Source organism: Podarcis raffonei, chromosome 3 (assembly GCF_027172205.1).
Source record: "Podarcis raffonei isolate rPodRaf1 chromosome 3, rPodRaf1.pri, whole genome shotgun sequence".
Taxonomy (NCBI): domain Eukaryota; kingdom Metazoa; phylum Chordata; class Lepidosauria; order Squamata; family Lacertidae; genus Podarcis; species Podarcis raffonei.
The window spans coordinates 110,944,339-110,961,140 of record NC_070604.1 but is presented as its reverse complement, the minus strand read 5'-3'; the positions used below and the strand labels follow the sequence as shown (position 1 = coordinate 110,961,140).

General features: G+C 42.1%; 1 protein-coding gene across 27 annotated transcripts in view; it reads left to right on the top strand.

Moving 5' to 3' along the window:
- NRXN1 (neurexin 1) overlaps window positions 1-16,802 on the top strand; it is a 976,383-nt gene that overhangs the window by 102,887 nt on the left and 856,694 nt on the right. For 18 of the 27 annotated variants that reach the window (XM_053383587.1, XM_053383583.1, XM_053383600.1 and 15 more), the window contains exon 3: window positions 13,963-13,980. The exons of the other annotated variants lie outside the window; for them this stretch is intronic. In XM_053383587.1, the coding sequence (XP_053239562.1) occupies window positions 13,963-13,980 (18 nt within the window). The remainder of the gene's footprint in view (window positions 1-13,962; window positions 13,981-16,802) is intronic. 27 annotated transcript variants of the gene reach the window in all.

Below are 16,802 nucleotides of genomic sequence, written 5' to 3'. Positions count from 1 at the left end.
AATGGCAATGAGTCATGAGAAAAGAAGTTGACCTTTAAGGGTGGGAAGACTTAAAGCCATAGATAGAAGTTTTACTCAGAGAAGCTTCTAATTTGTCATGTAGATTATATATGAGCAACAAGAATGAGTGGGATGACTGTGAGTACATGATAACTTGACTAAACATCAGGAAGAAGTTTCTGGTGGTAAGAGCTGTTCAACAGTGGGGTGGACTCCTTTGGATGATCTCAGCTGGTGTGTAGAAGTCCAGGCAGTCTTTAATCTATCCTAGACCCAGGTTGTCCAGAGTTTTGCGTCTAATAATATAGAGAGCTGGACCATAAAGAAGGCTGATCGCCGAAGAATTGATGCTTTTGAATTATGGTGCTGGAGGAGACTCTTGAGAGTCCCGTGGACTGCAAGAAGATCAAACCTCTCCATTCTTAAGGAAATCAGCCCTGAGTGCTCACTAGAAGGACAGATCCTGAAGCTGAGGCTCCAAAACTTTGGCCACCTCATGAGAAGAGAAGACTCCCTGGAAAAGACCCTGATGTTGGGAAAGATGGAGGGCAAAAGGAGAAGGGGACGACAGAGGACGAGATGGTTGGACAGTGTTCTCGAAGCTACCAGTATGAGTTTGATCAAATTGCAGGAGGCAGGGGAAGACAGGAGTGCCTGCCGTGCTCTGGTCCATGGGGTCACGAAGAGTCAGACACGACTAAATGTCTAAACAACAACAACAATATAGTCTCATTACGCCCAGATCTAGAGCCCCATATATGTTGCATTGCCCTCCTCCCTCTGCTCACAGATTTTTGTCGGCGTCCTGGCATGAAGCTTTATTGAAGGTTATGTCTTCCATTTTTAAAAAATGTAATCACAATACTATTAAAAGGTAATTTGCTATGGGAGGGAGCTTCTTTTCAGGGATGATTGCCATAATTTTTAAAAATTCATTTTAGTAACGAAAAACAGAGATCCACCTTCACTATTTAAGAAAAGGAGGCTGTGAGTTCCAAACCATTTTTTTCTGCAAGTAAAACATCTCTTAAGGTACTAGGGATGCTGTCGTAGAACAATAATTTTACTGTTTGATGTATTCTGCCTGCTAATTGCACACTGAGTTATTGCTAGGTGAAATAATTGTTCATAGTCAAATTGCCCACTGCTGTCTTTCTCGGCAGACTTAGCAAGGACTGGATGAAATAATCAAATTGTTAAATAGTTTGGGGAGGGATGGGGGGGGGAGAGAGAGGTAAAGAAAGAGGGTTTCCTATCTAGAAAGTTTAATCAAATTATTCTCAAAGATCTTAAATCAATCTCTAAAAGTACATCTTTATTGCTAAATTCACCCTCAACCCCCCCCCCCGGAGAAATGATATTTAAGGAATTATGGAATTATTGTAGAATGGCTGTTCCACGCATCATATTTATATCCAAGGTCCATGTATAAGTATCCTGCCTTTCTAAGCAGAGAAAGAAATGAAGTTTGACAGGTGTACATAAAGGAATTGGATATGAAGTCTATTATAGAGGCATGCAAGGTTTCTAAAGGAATGTTCTATGCAAAGCAGAAATATTTTGAGCAAGCTATGCTTCCAAAAAACATGTAGCAGTCATATGCTGTATGGCCAATATACGGTAATCACTACTTTAAAGATGTCCTGCTGCTCCTTACCATTTAATAATTGTTGGACGTTTATTTTGTGCTGAGATGAAGAGTTCTCTAGTATCAAGCACGGTTTCCTTGGAAAGGTACTTATAGACTGTGATCAAGGCACCTCTTAACCTTCTGTTCAATAAACTCTATAGATTGAGCTCTTTAAGCTGTTTATTGTAAGGCAGGTTTCCCAGATCATAGACTATTCTTGTAGCTCTTTTCTGAGTCCTGTCCTACATCACTTTCTATAGATTTTCTTTAAGGCCAAAGGGAAACTTTTAAATACAAGCATAAGAGCTACTAGACATTCTGTTCCAGTAAAAGTTCCCCTAATGTCCTGCACTGATCTGAAAAGAATAACCCAACATATGAAATAAAAGTTTACATTATTTATGTGCTTATTTTAAGCACTTTCACCCTTCTGTTGGGTCACAGAGACTCCCAGGGTGGCTCACAAAAGTTCTTGCCCTGAAGTTTACAATCTAAAATACATAGCATATGAGGAAAAAGGAATGAGGAAGGAAAAGGAAATTCGGACATGAGTTTTTTTGAAGTTATAGATCTTACATAGTGCAGTTATATAGTTCCATTTGCATATAGAGTCTCACATCAGATGGGGATGGGACAGGGGGAGAGTTGTTTAATGGATTTGAATTTCAAGACAAGCATACCAATTTTCATGAAACTGAAAATTTAGCTCTCCTTTGAAATTAGCACTTCTCTGAATTCTGACCAAAGAATGCATATGAAAAATGGGCATATTAGTGAAAGGGGCATACCTTAGTGGAAACCACATACCAAGAAATCTATTTTATTATGGGGAGATTGCTTTAACAAATGCACATACTAGGAAAAACTGGGCATATTAGGATAAATGTTTGTGAAGGGATATGTGCAGACTTTTATGTAAAAATTGAACATTCCTCTGGAAATGGGGATAACTGAAGTTGAGGTTGAAAAAGTGAGAAACCAAGAAAAAATAAGCCCAGAATTGAGAGGTCCACCCAATACCTACACCAGCAGAAGATCTCCCTTGTGTATGTCAGTGGCGGTCTTGGCTGTTGTGACCATACCAAAGAGCAACTCCTTCCTGGAAGTACCTGCCCTTCTGGATCAGATTCTGGAGCAGAGCAGATAACCATGGTGGTCCAGTAGACAGGGCTAATTTCTTTGGATAGGTGACTATTGATAAACTAGAAAAAATACTTTGATAATGAAGAAGCCCACTTATGGATCCAAAAGCAGTGAGTAGGAGTACATGCACAGTTCTCCCAACAGAAGGATGTAGAAAGTAGAGTTTCCCCAAAGGATCAACATTGAGGCCTGTACTTTCTAACTTAGCCTTAAATTATCTAGAGCTAAGTATGACCAAACTGTGGGAGGCAGTGGAAGACAGGAGTGACTGGCGTGCTCTGGTCCATGGGGTCACAAAGAGTCGGACACGACTAAACAACTGAACAACAACAAGTATGAGCAGTGAGGTAGCCAAGTTTGCAGGTGATACCAAATTGTTTGGCGTGATTGAAACAAAAAGGGGATTTGCCTTCCTTCAGCCCCTGTATAATTTGCTAAATGCAAATTCTCCAAAATTCTATGCTTTCTTTCTCTGATATTCCAGCCTCCCCCAGGAAGTTGGCACAGGACTACAGAGAGTCTTCTCCTGCTGGAGACTCTGTTTCCTTCCTGGACATCCTGATTTCCTGGGACTTGTAGCTGTCCCAGTTCCTTCTGGGAAAATATGGCACTTTGTGTCTGTGGGAGCACACAATGCTTCTTCCTCTAATGGCCCCACTTTCTCCCAAGTTATGGTAAATTTTGTTTTTGGTTTCTTGGTTACAAGAAAGAAAGGGGTGGTCATTTGAGGTTGCAAGCAGAATCAAAGCAGGAGGCATAATCACTGTAGGCTGAGCAATCTTTGATTCTACTTACAAAAATTTGAGCCGAGGTAGACACCCCTACTCCAGATTTTAACCCCACTCATAGCCCTGACTCCACTCCTGATCTGCCTTTGTTCCCTGATTTGTTCATCCTCTGGCTCTGTATTGGAAGCCAGTATTTTACAAACAAAAAGGGCTTCTGAGCAAGAGCGTATTGCAGATTGTTTCCTTCAGATGACAATGGAGGAAGCTCTTGCCAAGTTTTGGGAAGCAGAGGGGCATGCTGGGACAAAGACCAATGGAGCAACTCCCTTTGAAATGATAAAATGCAGCCATAAGCTGTTGGTTACATAGACATTAACCTTAGGACACAATTTTGCAACCACAATCAAGCTTGCATTTTTCTTACTGAATTCATTGGAATTTAACAGCTCCCCAGTGACTTACAGATTCATGCTGAATGCATTTGTGCTGGCAAAGCCCCATCACATTGACAGAAGATGTATGAAGCCCCGCTACATGCAAGACACATCACTAAAAGGAGAAAATAGTAAGAAGATATTTTGTTCCTCACCAGCTTTCCTCTGTTGTGTGCAGACAGTCCACAAAAGGCTCTGTAGTTTATATCCTGATGGCAAAAGCCATCTCAGGAAAAGGCTTTATTTACATCACCGTCATTAGCGTGTTGCAGTTGTTTTACCTTTCAGGGGATACCTCTTTAAAATATTAGCATGCTTATGCATTATGTTGCCATCTCCAGTGATTGAAGTCTCTTCATCTTGAGCAGATATTTACAGTGCAGTCATATTTATGTATTTTATTTGGCAAAGTTTACAGTGGACGTGCGGGTTGTGAACGTGATCTGTGTGGGAGGCACGTTCGCAATCCGCAGCATTCACAACTCACAGCGCCGCATCTGCACATGCGCGGGTCACGATTCGGAACTTCTGCACATGCACAAAGCGCGATTTAGTGCTTCTGCGCATGCGCAAACGCCAAAACCTGGAAGTAACCTGTTCCAGTACTTCTGGGTTCGGCGCGGTGCGCAACCTGAAAACATGCAACCTGAAGCATCTGTAACCCGAGGTATGACTGTATATCGTATCAGATAGTTAAACTATGGAACTCACTCCCTCAGGAAGCAGTGGATGGGTTTAAAAGAGCAGTTAACAAATTCATAGAGCATGAGGCTACTTGCCATGATGGCTGTGCTTGGCCTCTACAGTTGGAGGCGGTACGGTAATTTTTATTATTATTTATTCAATTTGTCCACCACTGTCTACCTGTAGATCTCAGGGCGGTTCACAACATAAAATCACAATATAAACAAATACAAAATACTTAATAAAAATAGGAACAGAAACAAACCAATAATCCCCCCTGCCAAAACAAATTCAAAAGGGCATTGGCTGTCAATCAGCCAGAGGCCTGGTTAAAGAAGGGCGTTTTTGCCTGGTGCCTAAAGGTGTGTAAGGAAACTGGCAGCTGAACCCTTCCTGGGAAGAGCGTTCCAGAAATGGGGAGCCACTGCAGAAAAGGCCCATTTTTGTGTTGCCACCCTCTGGGCCTCTTGTGGAGGAGGCACACAAAAAAGTTCCAGTTCCTGGAAACTGCAGGAAGCGTGAGTGCTCTTGAGCTCACGTTCTGATTTCTGATTTCCTAAAGGCATCTTCTAGGCCACTGTGAGAACAGCATACTGGGCCAGATGGTCCATTTGCCTGATCCCTCAGGCTCTCCTTATGCTCTTATCTCCCCTAACCAGGAAAATGGACATCACAATGGCAATTGTGATAAGTAACTGTTAAATGAATCACATTTTGGAGATGGGGATCGCAACTTTATATATATATATAGTCATGGAGTCTGAACTGGTGATGAGCAACCAAGAGACCATTATTATTATTATTATTATTATTATTATTATTATTATTATTATTATTATATACCGCCTTCATCTGTATACTGCCCTTCATTGCAGGGCAGGTCACAACAGAAAAAAATACAAAATGAGGATACAAAATACATAATAAAACAAAAACAAACCAATGACCCCTCTCCCAATAGCTCCACCAAAAAATTGACCTAATACATGACAGCTGTGGAAAGGCAAATTCCATGATCGGGACCATTAGGAAGGGCTTGAAAATAAATCTGTGACTATTGTTATGCCTTTATACAGATCCCTGATGCGACCTTACTTTGAATACTGAGCATAGTTCTGATGGCTGCATCTCAAAAAGGGTGATGCAGCAGCTGTTTTCTGAAGATGAGCTTCTGTTCTCATGTCCTGTTGATGGGCTTCCCATAGGCCACTGTTGGGGAACAGAATGCTGGGCTAGATAGGGCTGACCTAACAGGGCTCTTCTTATAGCCTTTCGTTCTGGGCTATTCTAGACATGCACCATCCATTGAGCATGAGAAGGCATCATGGTGTGTTGTGGTAGTGGCTGGGAAGCAACGACCTGTGACTACATCAGGTGCCCAGAGGTCAGGAGGGATGTTTCCCTACCAGAGTAGGTTATAATTCCCATCTGCTTGGACTTTATGAATCCAAATAGTGTGGTTTGCAGTTGCTATGTTTATGAATCTATTTTTTATCTCAGTGCTTTGTTTTATGAGCCTTTTTGTTTCTGTATATGCTGGAAGCTGCCCAGAGTGGCCGGGGCAACCCAGTCAGGTGGGTGGGGCACAAATAATAAATGCTTATGGTTATGATTGTTGGTGGATGTGGTCACAAATAATTAAATGCCTGGATTTCTTCAATGTGTAGAGAGTAAGGGCGCCTTATCAGCTAAGATGACTAGGGCATCCTTCTTCACACTTAAGGGCTTCCACAAACTTTGTAACAAAGTGTGAAAGTTAATGACCAACACAGTAATGCTCTGTTTGCATCCTGGAGGAGTATTGTGCTTCATTTAAAGCAGTAGAATTTGATGAGATAAGAGCTAGCATCTTTGGGATAGTGCTTTTCAAAAATGTGAAATGAGGACCTGCTAGGCAAAGGCAAGAACTCTTGGACCTGCCTATCTACATCTTGCATTTTCCTTAGATCACACCATGCTGAGACGCTGACTTTCTTCTACAACCTTCCCCATGTATGGAAAAGGAGTATGGCTAATCTTCTTTTACATTGTGTGGCAGTACTGGAAGCTGCCAGTGTTTCCATCCCATGTAGCTTCTCCCCATCCATGTTTTTGGCTTGAGTGAGGCACGTGGTGAACTGATGCTCTGAAAAAATTGTTTTTCCTTGGCTTTTGATCAGTGTGGCAGTGATGGATAGAAAAGGCCCCATTCAATCTCATCAATCCCACACCTGCGTTTCACTTCCTGTGGTTCTGCCTTCAAAGACATCAAATAGCTTAAAGGGCAGTGTAATTTCTCTCTCTCTCTCTCTTGTTCATTGATCTCCCTTTACTATGGACATTGGCAAGGACAATTCTGGACACTGTTCAGCCTACTGGCTTGCCGTTGTTTTCACTTGTTTATATCCAAGGGAGACTAAACCAGCATGTTTCTTGTTTTATATGAGACTGACAGAGTAATTGCATGAAGTAGGCCTCACTGAGTTCAGTAGGGCTTACTCCCAGGTAAGTGTGTATAAGATTGCAGCCTTATGGAACCATATACATGTCTGGAAGCGGTTGGAGGATGGATGGTGGCTAACAGATTGAGGTTGAATCCTGACAAGTCAGAAATTCTATTTTGAGGGAACAGGGGGCGGACAAATTTGAGGGACTCCCTGGTCCTGAAAGGGGTAACTATGCCCCTGAAGGACCTGGCGCACAGCCAGGGAGTCATTTTGGACTCACAGTTGTCCATGGAGGCACAGGTCAATTCTGTATCCAAGGCAGCTGTCTACCAGCTCCAGCTGGTACGCCGGCTGAGACCCTACCTGCCTGCGCATTGTCTCGTCATAGTGGTACATGACCTGGTTATCTCCCATTTGGACTACTGTAATGCCCTCCACGTAGGGCTACCTTTGAAGGTGACTTGGAAATTACAACTAATCCAGAATATGGCAGCTAGACTGATGACTGGAAGTGGCCACCATGACCATATAACACCAATCCTAAAGGATCTTCATTGGCTCCCAGTGTGTTTCCGAGCACAGTTCAAAGTGCTGGTGCTGACCTTTAAAGCCCTAAATGACCTTGGCCCAGTATACCTGAAGGAGTGTCTCCACCCCCATTGTTCAGCCCGGACACTGAGGTCCAGCACCGAGGGTCTTCTGCTGGTTCCCTCATTGTGAGAAATGAAGTTACAGGGAACCAGGCAGAGGGCCTTCTCGGTAGAGGTGCCCTCCCTATGGAACACCCTCCCTTCATACGTCAAGGAGATAAAGCTTTTAGAAGGCATCTGAATGTAGCCCTGTTTTGGGAAATGTTTAATGTTTTATTATGCTTTGATATATGCTGTAAGCTGCCCAGAGTGGCTGGGGGAAACCCAGCTAGATGAGTGGAGTATTATTATTATTATTCTACATTTACGTTTATGGCATCAGTTGCTGCAGTTTTCACACACCGATGAATTAGCAATCCAGTCTTCCAGTTTGAAAATTCTGTATGTGGCAGATTATATTTAAGTGACCCGCTGCTTCTAAACAAAAGATAATGTTCATTTAGAACATTATGTAAATACACTTTCTTCCATAGAAACCAAGGTGGACCTTAGTAATATGCCACCAACTACAAGGCCATTTGATGCCCGCCTTACAGTCCTTGTGACACTAGCTTAAGTCAGGCTTTGGGGAGGAGGTTCAAGGCTCTGGTAGACCTTTAGAGTCCTTCTACCTCCTTCCCAATGTCTGGTAAGCACCAGCCTGGCTTTAGAATGAGGTAGGAGGACTCTAGGACTCCATCAGAGCCCTCACACCTTCTTCCCGAAGAGGGCAAGTCCTTACCAAGCTTTAAGAAGGCACCTTCCTTGGCTGTGTGCCTGATGCAACCACACTGCTCGCGTTGCCTTAAATCCACCTCTGGATGGATGTTTTGCCTTTTACTCCCCCCCGCCCGCTCCCCGCAGGCTTTATCTAATTTGGTGATCTTCTTGTTTTTGTACATCAGACGTGTTCTTCTCCATATCATTTTCATCCCTTACTTTCCTTGAAAGCATGCGATTTAATGTCCTGCACCCTTGAAATGGCAGGTGTTGGATCCTTACTAATCGCTTTGCCCATGTAGCCACATGCAGAAAAGAAAAGGTGTTCTACAGCCCAGCCTTAACCATGCACACCACTCACATGTCTGCTTCAGGTCACAACTTCAAAGCAAATTTAAGTTTTAAAAAGTGGAAGAGGGGCCTAAGGCTTCCGCTTAATGTATAGCTGAGCAAGAACTGAATATTTGAAGTTATATATTTTCTTTAATTAGGGTAAGGGGCTGTGTCTCAATGGCAAAGCAGCATGCTTCACATGCAAAATGTCAATATCTGGCATCTCCAAGTAGGACTGGAAAGGGTTTCAAATCCCAGAGAGCCACTGCCATTCAACCTAGATGGACTTAGCAAAAAGCAGCTTCCTAAGTTCATAATTATTGCAGTGTAGGTGATGGCCTTCAAGTTAGAATGTGGGTAGGGAGCCTCTTTTGGCCCAACAGATTGTGGGAGATGAACAAATGTAATTCCAAACACCAGAAATTCCTGTATTCTTTATATATTGATTTATCTGTCTTTGCTCAGCCTTTTATTTCTTTATATTCATTTATTAATCAATTTTTATAGATCGCTTCATAGCATGAAACTGTTGAAGTGGAGTATGCAATAAAAATGCAACAAAGCACAGAAATATAAGATTCTGTTTGTTGAATTGTTCAGCAAATTCTTAAAACATCAACAAACTCGAAAACCTTAAAAACAACAGCCATTCCAGTTCTAGAAACAATGAAACAGTTTCATCAGATATAAAATTTGTATTCCATAGATGGCTGGCTTGGACATCAGGGAAAGCCTTCCTAAACAAAAATGGCTGCTGTAGGTTTATAAAGATCATGATTCTAGTCACCTGTCTGATCTCAGTAGGTAATTGATTCCAGGGAGCTGGAGTTGCAATGCTAAAATCCTGGGGTTTTTTGTACACCTCTGGGGCACATGGTACTCTCAGCAGTGCCCCATCTGAGGACACAGTGGAGAAAAACAGTCCTTTAAATATCATGGCTCCAGGTTGGTTAGGTCTTTAAATACTCCAAGCAGGACCTTCATAGAAACACAGAACATTAGAGTTGACAGGGATACTGAGGATCATCTAGTTCAACCCTCTGTGATGCAGGATTATGCAGCTGTCCCACAGGAGGATCAAACTTGCGACCTTGGCATTATCACCACTGTGCTCTAACCAAATGGGCTGCTTGGTTGTATATTGGCTCCTGGTTGCATATTCGCACCAAAGGATCTGCCAAGGTGACTTGCTAATTACATAAATAATAATAACATTGTCATTAAAAATGGTTGTTGTTGTTAAAATTTCTATATCGCCCTTCATCTGAAGATCACAGGGCAGTCTGCAATATAAAAATAATAATAATAATAATAATAATAATAAATTTTATTTATATCCCGCCCTCCCCAGCCGAAGCCGGGCTCAGGGCAGCTAACAACAATCAAATAATCAAACAATCAAATAAACCAACATTCTAAAAATATTTCATTATAAAAATTAATTAAAATCAAGTTGATGGCAACCATTAAGCAAAACTCTGTGCAGGTTGCCAGAGGAGGGAGTCAGGCTGCGCCCTGACCAAAGGCCTGGTGGAACAACTCTGTCTTGCAGGCAGAAATACATACCATAATAACAAACAATAACAGTAAACACCCATACGGACTGTGGGTTTTGACCACTCAGGAGGTCCACAAATGAATAAGAGTGCTGGACCGAAAAAGCCTCAGTATGACTTTCAAGCCTTACTATGTAATGACAAAGAAAGCTACATCTCCATTAGCCTCAGCATTCAAGGGGGCTCGCAGAGGTTAATAAATAGGGTAATAATGCAATTACAAGGCAAGTCACATAATATGTGTGAAAGTTTCAGGTGCTTTGTACCTCCATTCTTGCCTTCTTGTAGATTAATTAGGACTGGGAGTCAGAGCCCCTGCCTCCCTTTCTCCTACATAGGCATTGACTGAACAAGCCAAGCCCTGAAGCTTGTCTCATTCCCTATTTTCCATGGCCTGCTACTGGCCAGCATCATTTCACTAAGCGCTAGTTGACTACTTTATTTTGTAGGGTCTAATTAATGCAGAGGCACTGACCAGTTTCCAAACACAGGTTCAAACCTGCCCTGGTACCTAGAATGCTGTTGGTGTGTATTGCTGGCTTTCATTCTTTAAGTGTTTTCAATAGTTGTTTTGATTGTTTAACCATAATTCTATTGCTTTCTTCATTTTGCAAAAAACTCTGAGGGTGGTTGTTATTTATAATCAAGCAGTATATAAAGGTTATGAAACAAACAAGCCAACAATGTGTACATTTGGGTAGCCTGCATCCCACTTACATCAGAACGCTGGAGCTCTTAATTCTCATCTCACACAGTGACCCATTCAGAGGTGACACTAAACCAAACCGTGAACGTGTAAACAAGCAAGCTCCCATGGAGGAGATTGCAACTGATTTGCTTCTTCTCCAGACTTGATGCTTCTGTGAAGCTGTGGGCTAAGCCATTGTTTGGCTTAGCATTTAATCCAAACCCAGGCATATGGTTTGCCTTACTCCAGACAAACCACTACTTTTATCCATAGTTCCCGGCATCCCTTGTGTTTTGTCTGGAGAAGATAAACCATGAGTCACAGCATTCTAAACCAAACCGTGGTGTATCTCACAGCAGCACAGCAGCTGGCAGATGAGTTGGGAAGGAAAACCAACGCCATCTTCTCTCTAGGATCCCACATGTTTGCACATACATGCTAAACCATGGCTTGGCTTACTGTTACGTGTGAACTGAGTTTATAGGCTAGAATAGTGTGTACATTTTTGCATCCTACTTACATCAAATCTGTGGAGCACCAGAATACTCGCTTGATTGTGGTGAGATCAGTGTGCCAGCAATTCAAACCCTATGTTTATAGTGCAGGACTGAACATGTGACCCACCAAGCCAAACACAGCTCACCAACCACACTTAGAGAGATTTCGTCCAGCTTCTGCATTTGCTGCCTGCCGGGGACTGCAAAACCAGAGTTTTTCAAGCAATGGGAAAGTTACTCTTCTTCCCGCTCCTGTCCCCCAACTGTTATTCAACACACTGCATAGTTTGCTTGTCTGCTTTGCTATAAAGGAAACTGCCTCAGGAGCATATATGCTGTTTTCCAAGTTCTCCATTTGGCAAAATTAAGTTTTGATGGATTCAGTGAAGACAGCTTCTGAATGGAAAGAAACAATTCTGCTGTACGTGGATTATGCACTTCCGGAATGTACCAGTTTGGTTAGGATTGAGTGTCCGGTTTGATGCTCTTCAAATCGCTTTACCTGGTGCAGTTCTACTGCAATCAGAATAGTCATGGATAAGCTATGTGAGAGCTGCATTTAGACCAGTTACCTCCCCATATTTTCAATAATTATATGCAGTAATGAGATATTTTACTGATTGTGAATTCAAGAGAAATTATCACTGTCAATGTGAAATGCAGGATTAAGTAGTTTCATTACAGTAAGTAGACATGATTATGCTGCTGTCACTCTTTTGTACTACTGACCTCCTAAGACTTCCCTAGCCTGTTTACTAGGATTATACAGTTTGACCTTAAACAAGCAAGGTGGAATTATTCTGGAACTAGGCACTGCTTCTAAATAGTTTGTAGTTTTGACAAATAGCCTTTGCCTTTCATAGCTGCATTCAGCATGGATTGGAAGGAGTGCAACTTTCACAGGAAATTGTGAAAAATCTAAGCAGGGATGGCCAGGATGGTGTCTGCTTGACTCTTAATTTCCTTCAGCCCCAGCTAGCGTGGCCAAAGGTGATGGATGATAGGAGTTGTAGTTCATTGAAATTTGAAGTATATCGGGTTGGGGAAGGCTGGTGTAGAATGGCCAGAGTACAGAAGAGGGAAGGAAGCTTAGCACCAGTTCTTGACACCTTAGATCATTTGCTGGGGCTCTGACGCTTTCCCTTCAAACTGGTCTACAAGTTCTTTGCAGTGCTTTGCAGCAACTGTGCTTCAGGGGCATGGAAGGGATTATAAAATGGTAGTTTGTAGATATCAACTGCTGCCGCTGGCAGATGAACCCAAGTCCGGGAACCTGCTGAGATAGGTCCATGTCGGGTCATGTTGCAGAGAGTCGCTTTAAACTTGGAGCTAGCCTTGGATTCTCTACTTTTAACAGATGTGAATAAAAGAGGTGATTTCGGCTGGCGCAGCATTTTTCTCCTGTGAGGCACAGTGCCACCTGCTTCACTCCGTTGAAGAAGATACCGCTGTCTGCATTATGTTGCTCTAGGGGCAGCTCCGCATTTAGAAAGTCTGTAAGCATGAAAGCAGCTCGCACGGAATGTCTCCACGAGAGATGCAAACTGGCTGAACCCTCATTTCCCAGGACTCACTGGAAACAATTGCCCTGTGCAGATGATCTATTAACAGAGAAAGCCCTCTGGGGAATGTGACAGCCATTAAACCAGTACAACACCCAAAATAAGTGTGTAGTGCAGCTGTACGTATAGAGAGTTTGATTTAAAGTAGGCGTTGACACTTTTTTTGGTTTCCTTGTTGTTATTATTTTTAACTGGCCCTTCTTCTGGGTCTCTAACATACGCATAAACCTGGCCCACACATTTGGCTAAGTGAAGCTTTCTTTGGCATGGAGAGAAGCAGAGCAAAATCCATCACCTGCTGCAACCATACGTCTGTGCATCCAGCTCTTCTAAAAGGCACTGGAGCAGGCAGTCAAGTGTATCTTTTTCAATGCCAGAGCTTTCCCCTGCAATGTGTGAAGTAGAAGTAAACCTGGCTCTGGCCTTTTATAGACAGCTTTTCCTTGGCCACTGAGTGGTCTCAACCAGCCTCTCTGCCCCACTTTATCTGGGATTAAGAGGGAAAGGGTTTCTAATCCAGAGGCAGACTTGAATCCCAGGCACTTTTTTCATTTCTCATTTTAGAAATTAACCATTGGACACCAGAGCACCCTTTGAAATCATTGACTAACCTAAGGAACTCATAGTGGATCCATTTAACAAACAAACAAACAAACAACAATCACCCCTTTCACTTGAGATATTGCACTTTTCTTTTCTTTTGTACCACTTGCAGGAGTGGGGTTTTCCTTTCAACAGAAGAAACACTGCCTCCCTGTGCTTTTTGGTCTCCCCTGCCCCACTTCCTTCTGGATAGTAGCAATGGATCACTTGCATGTGGTGTCCGGTGCCTTGCATGATGCTCACATGCAAAGGCAAGTTCCAGTCTGCATGCTGCTTAATGAATGTTTTTTCTTTCCCTTTTTCTCTCCCTCCTTGTTATGTGCTTTCAGAAGACAACTATGTGGAAGGTGGGTGCTTTCTTTCTTATTTTCCTAAGCTCTTTTCTTACCCTTCCTATGCCTCCTGTTTAGTGTTTTGCCTCCTGGTTAGTGTTTATAGTGGTGCTCCTTATCATTCAATACGGTAAGTTGATTTTCTTCTTTCCTTCTGGGACTATTTTAAGTTTCAACATGGTGGTGGCGTAAGTTGGCCCCTCTCCCCTTTAAAATACACTGTTGAAATTGGGAGAATCTCTTGGTTTCAGCAGTGGCGGGGAGAGGGGAGGAGAGATTTTCTGGTCAGCATTAATGCACTAATAATGGCCTAGCAACTAAGAGAGAAAGAACACGGACGTTTATTTGTGTTTTATAACCTTAATCATGGGATCGCCTGGCTTTCTCGTTGTTTTTGTACATTTGAAGAGTCAGCAGCCTTGCATAAGGGTTTTTGTGCCCAGAAAGTTTTTAATCTGTTGTTCCCTAACTGCACCCTGCTTTTGAAGCTCCCCTGTGTTTTTTAAAAAAGCACCATGCAATGTGGTCTTGTTGTTGTTGCACATACAGATATCATCGCCATAAGTATTAATGCCTACCATCACCATTGTCACACCAGAAGCTCCTGGCCCCTGCTCAGGGCAAGCCCAATGGCAGTTGTGTCGTGGAGGGACTGCTGTTAGGGAGAAGAAGCTTGGAATGGCCTTCTGAGCATGTGCAAGCCCTTCCATGCATCTTGAGGGGCTTGCTATATTGTGGTCACAGTTTTTGACACCAGTAAGTGGGAGCAAAAATACATCTAGAGATGACTCTCTAGCCCCCGTGACTTGTGCCACAGAGGTTGATTGTGATACTGTGACTCAGGGTCTTTTAGAGCACTACCAATCTGGTGTAGAGAGAAGCTTTCACTCCCTTTTTTTTACTGTTCTATAAGGGGAGGGAGAGAAATGACGGATCCATAAAATGATGGATGAAAATCTGAAATCATTGGCAAAACTGCCCTTACTTCAAGACAGGCCATTCATTTGCCATTTGTTAAACTAATTGGCACTGATTGCCATTCATTCTGGTCCTCTATAAGAGTACTTAATGTCCACATTAGTTAGTTATGTGAGCCATTAGCAGCTTCTTATTTATTAATTACATTTTTATGACACAAAATACCCTGGTGGTTTACAGAAAATACATACATATATATATATATATATATATATATATATATATATATATGAAGAAATGGAATTCACTTCTGTCTTATACCTGTTCATTATTTCATTGCTCTTTGTGGCATTATGCTGCAGCCCCCAAACATCTGATTTAAGTGCCTCTCATGTAAGGTGTCTTTGCTCATTATTATTATTACTATTATTATCATTTACCCAATTTAAAATACAGCACGAAAATCTGGTTTAAAATAGCTTTACAATTACAGAAAAAAGGAGTTATAAAGCACATGGCGACTCCTGAAAATATGCATCTCAGACACCAAAGGTCAAAAGGAGAGTACACATGGGCACAATTAATATCCTTAAGTAAACCACCCCAAATGTGGGAAACTAACACATAGTCTTGTCTACATGGTAAAACACATGTAGGTGTGTGTGGGTTTTGCAGCACCTTAGGCAAAGCACAGGACATCCATGCTCATTGTTGATTACTCTGATATTTACAGGGGTCCAATGAGACTTTTAGACCAGGCCCCCCAGTTAGGGATCAAACAAGCTGCATGCATATCAGCCATGCATAGTGGTCTAGTGCTGGACTAGCAGAAAATGCAGAAGGTTGTCTTCTGCCTGGGCCACCAGGCATGCCAGGTGAGCTGGGGTGTTCTTGGTGGTTCACATGTTCAGGTTTTTTCCTGGACGTGTTTTCAGGCAGAATCATTCCCATCCAGAGGTATCATTATTATTATTATCATTACTATTATTATTTAAGACTATTCCAAAGGAACACACGGCAAGTTCAAACAACCAAGCCGAGGATTTAATGAAAGGGAATAGCTTCTGAGAGTCCAGTGCAGCTGACATGAAAGTGCACTGTGAGTCAGATATTCAGCCAGCCTACATCACCGCGTCTTCACAGCACTCTGTGGAACCACTTTAATTAAGAGCAGATAAGGATTTTCTCTGTTAAGCAAGAATTTCCTTAACCAAATTGACCTTAGGGGGGGAAATAAAATAAAAAGACAGGCATAAGATATCATTGGCCCATCTTTGCAAACTAGCATATGCCGAAGGGTAGTAGCTGAAGTTGAATATGCAAAAAATCTGCTTGTAGCGTGTACATATATCTATATATTCTAAATCTCTTAGGACTCATTTACACGATTCCTTTTTTGGCATGATGCTCAGCCGTAGAAGAAGTCATGTTGCATCATTTCTAATGTTAAATAAATCATTTCAAGTACTAAGGTACCTTGAACCAATCTATCTGTTTTGCAAATATAATTCTTTAGGATAGGGCTCCAATGTGGACACTAAGTTTCTAGTTGTAGTGCATAGTAATATTTAATCAAACATCGATCTAGAGTTTCTTGTTTGTTTGTTTTTTGCTTTACAAACAATCTGTTCTTGTGTCCTGAGCATTTTTAAGAATATCCACCTAAAAAGGAAAGAAAAATAAAAAACATTTTCCATGTCATAAGTTCACCAGTAACAATGAATGGGTGCCAATTGCAAATAAATACTGGGCAAGCTTGGCCATTTCAAAACTTTTGCTAAATGCAGGTAAAATAAAGACCACTCTTGTAAGACAGGTGTGGAGAACCTCCAATTAGTCCCAGCAAGCATGACCAGTGGAAGTCTTAATTCAACAACATCTAGAGGGCCAGAGGTTCCTGGCACTTGATCTAGGACATC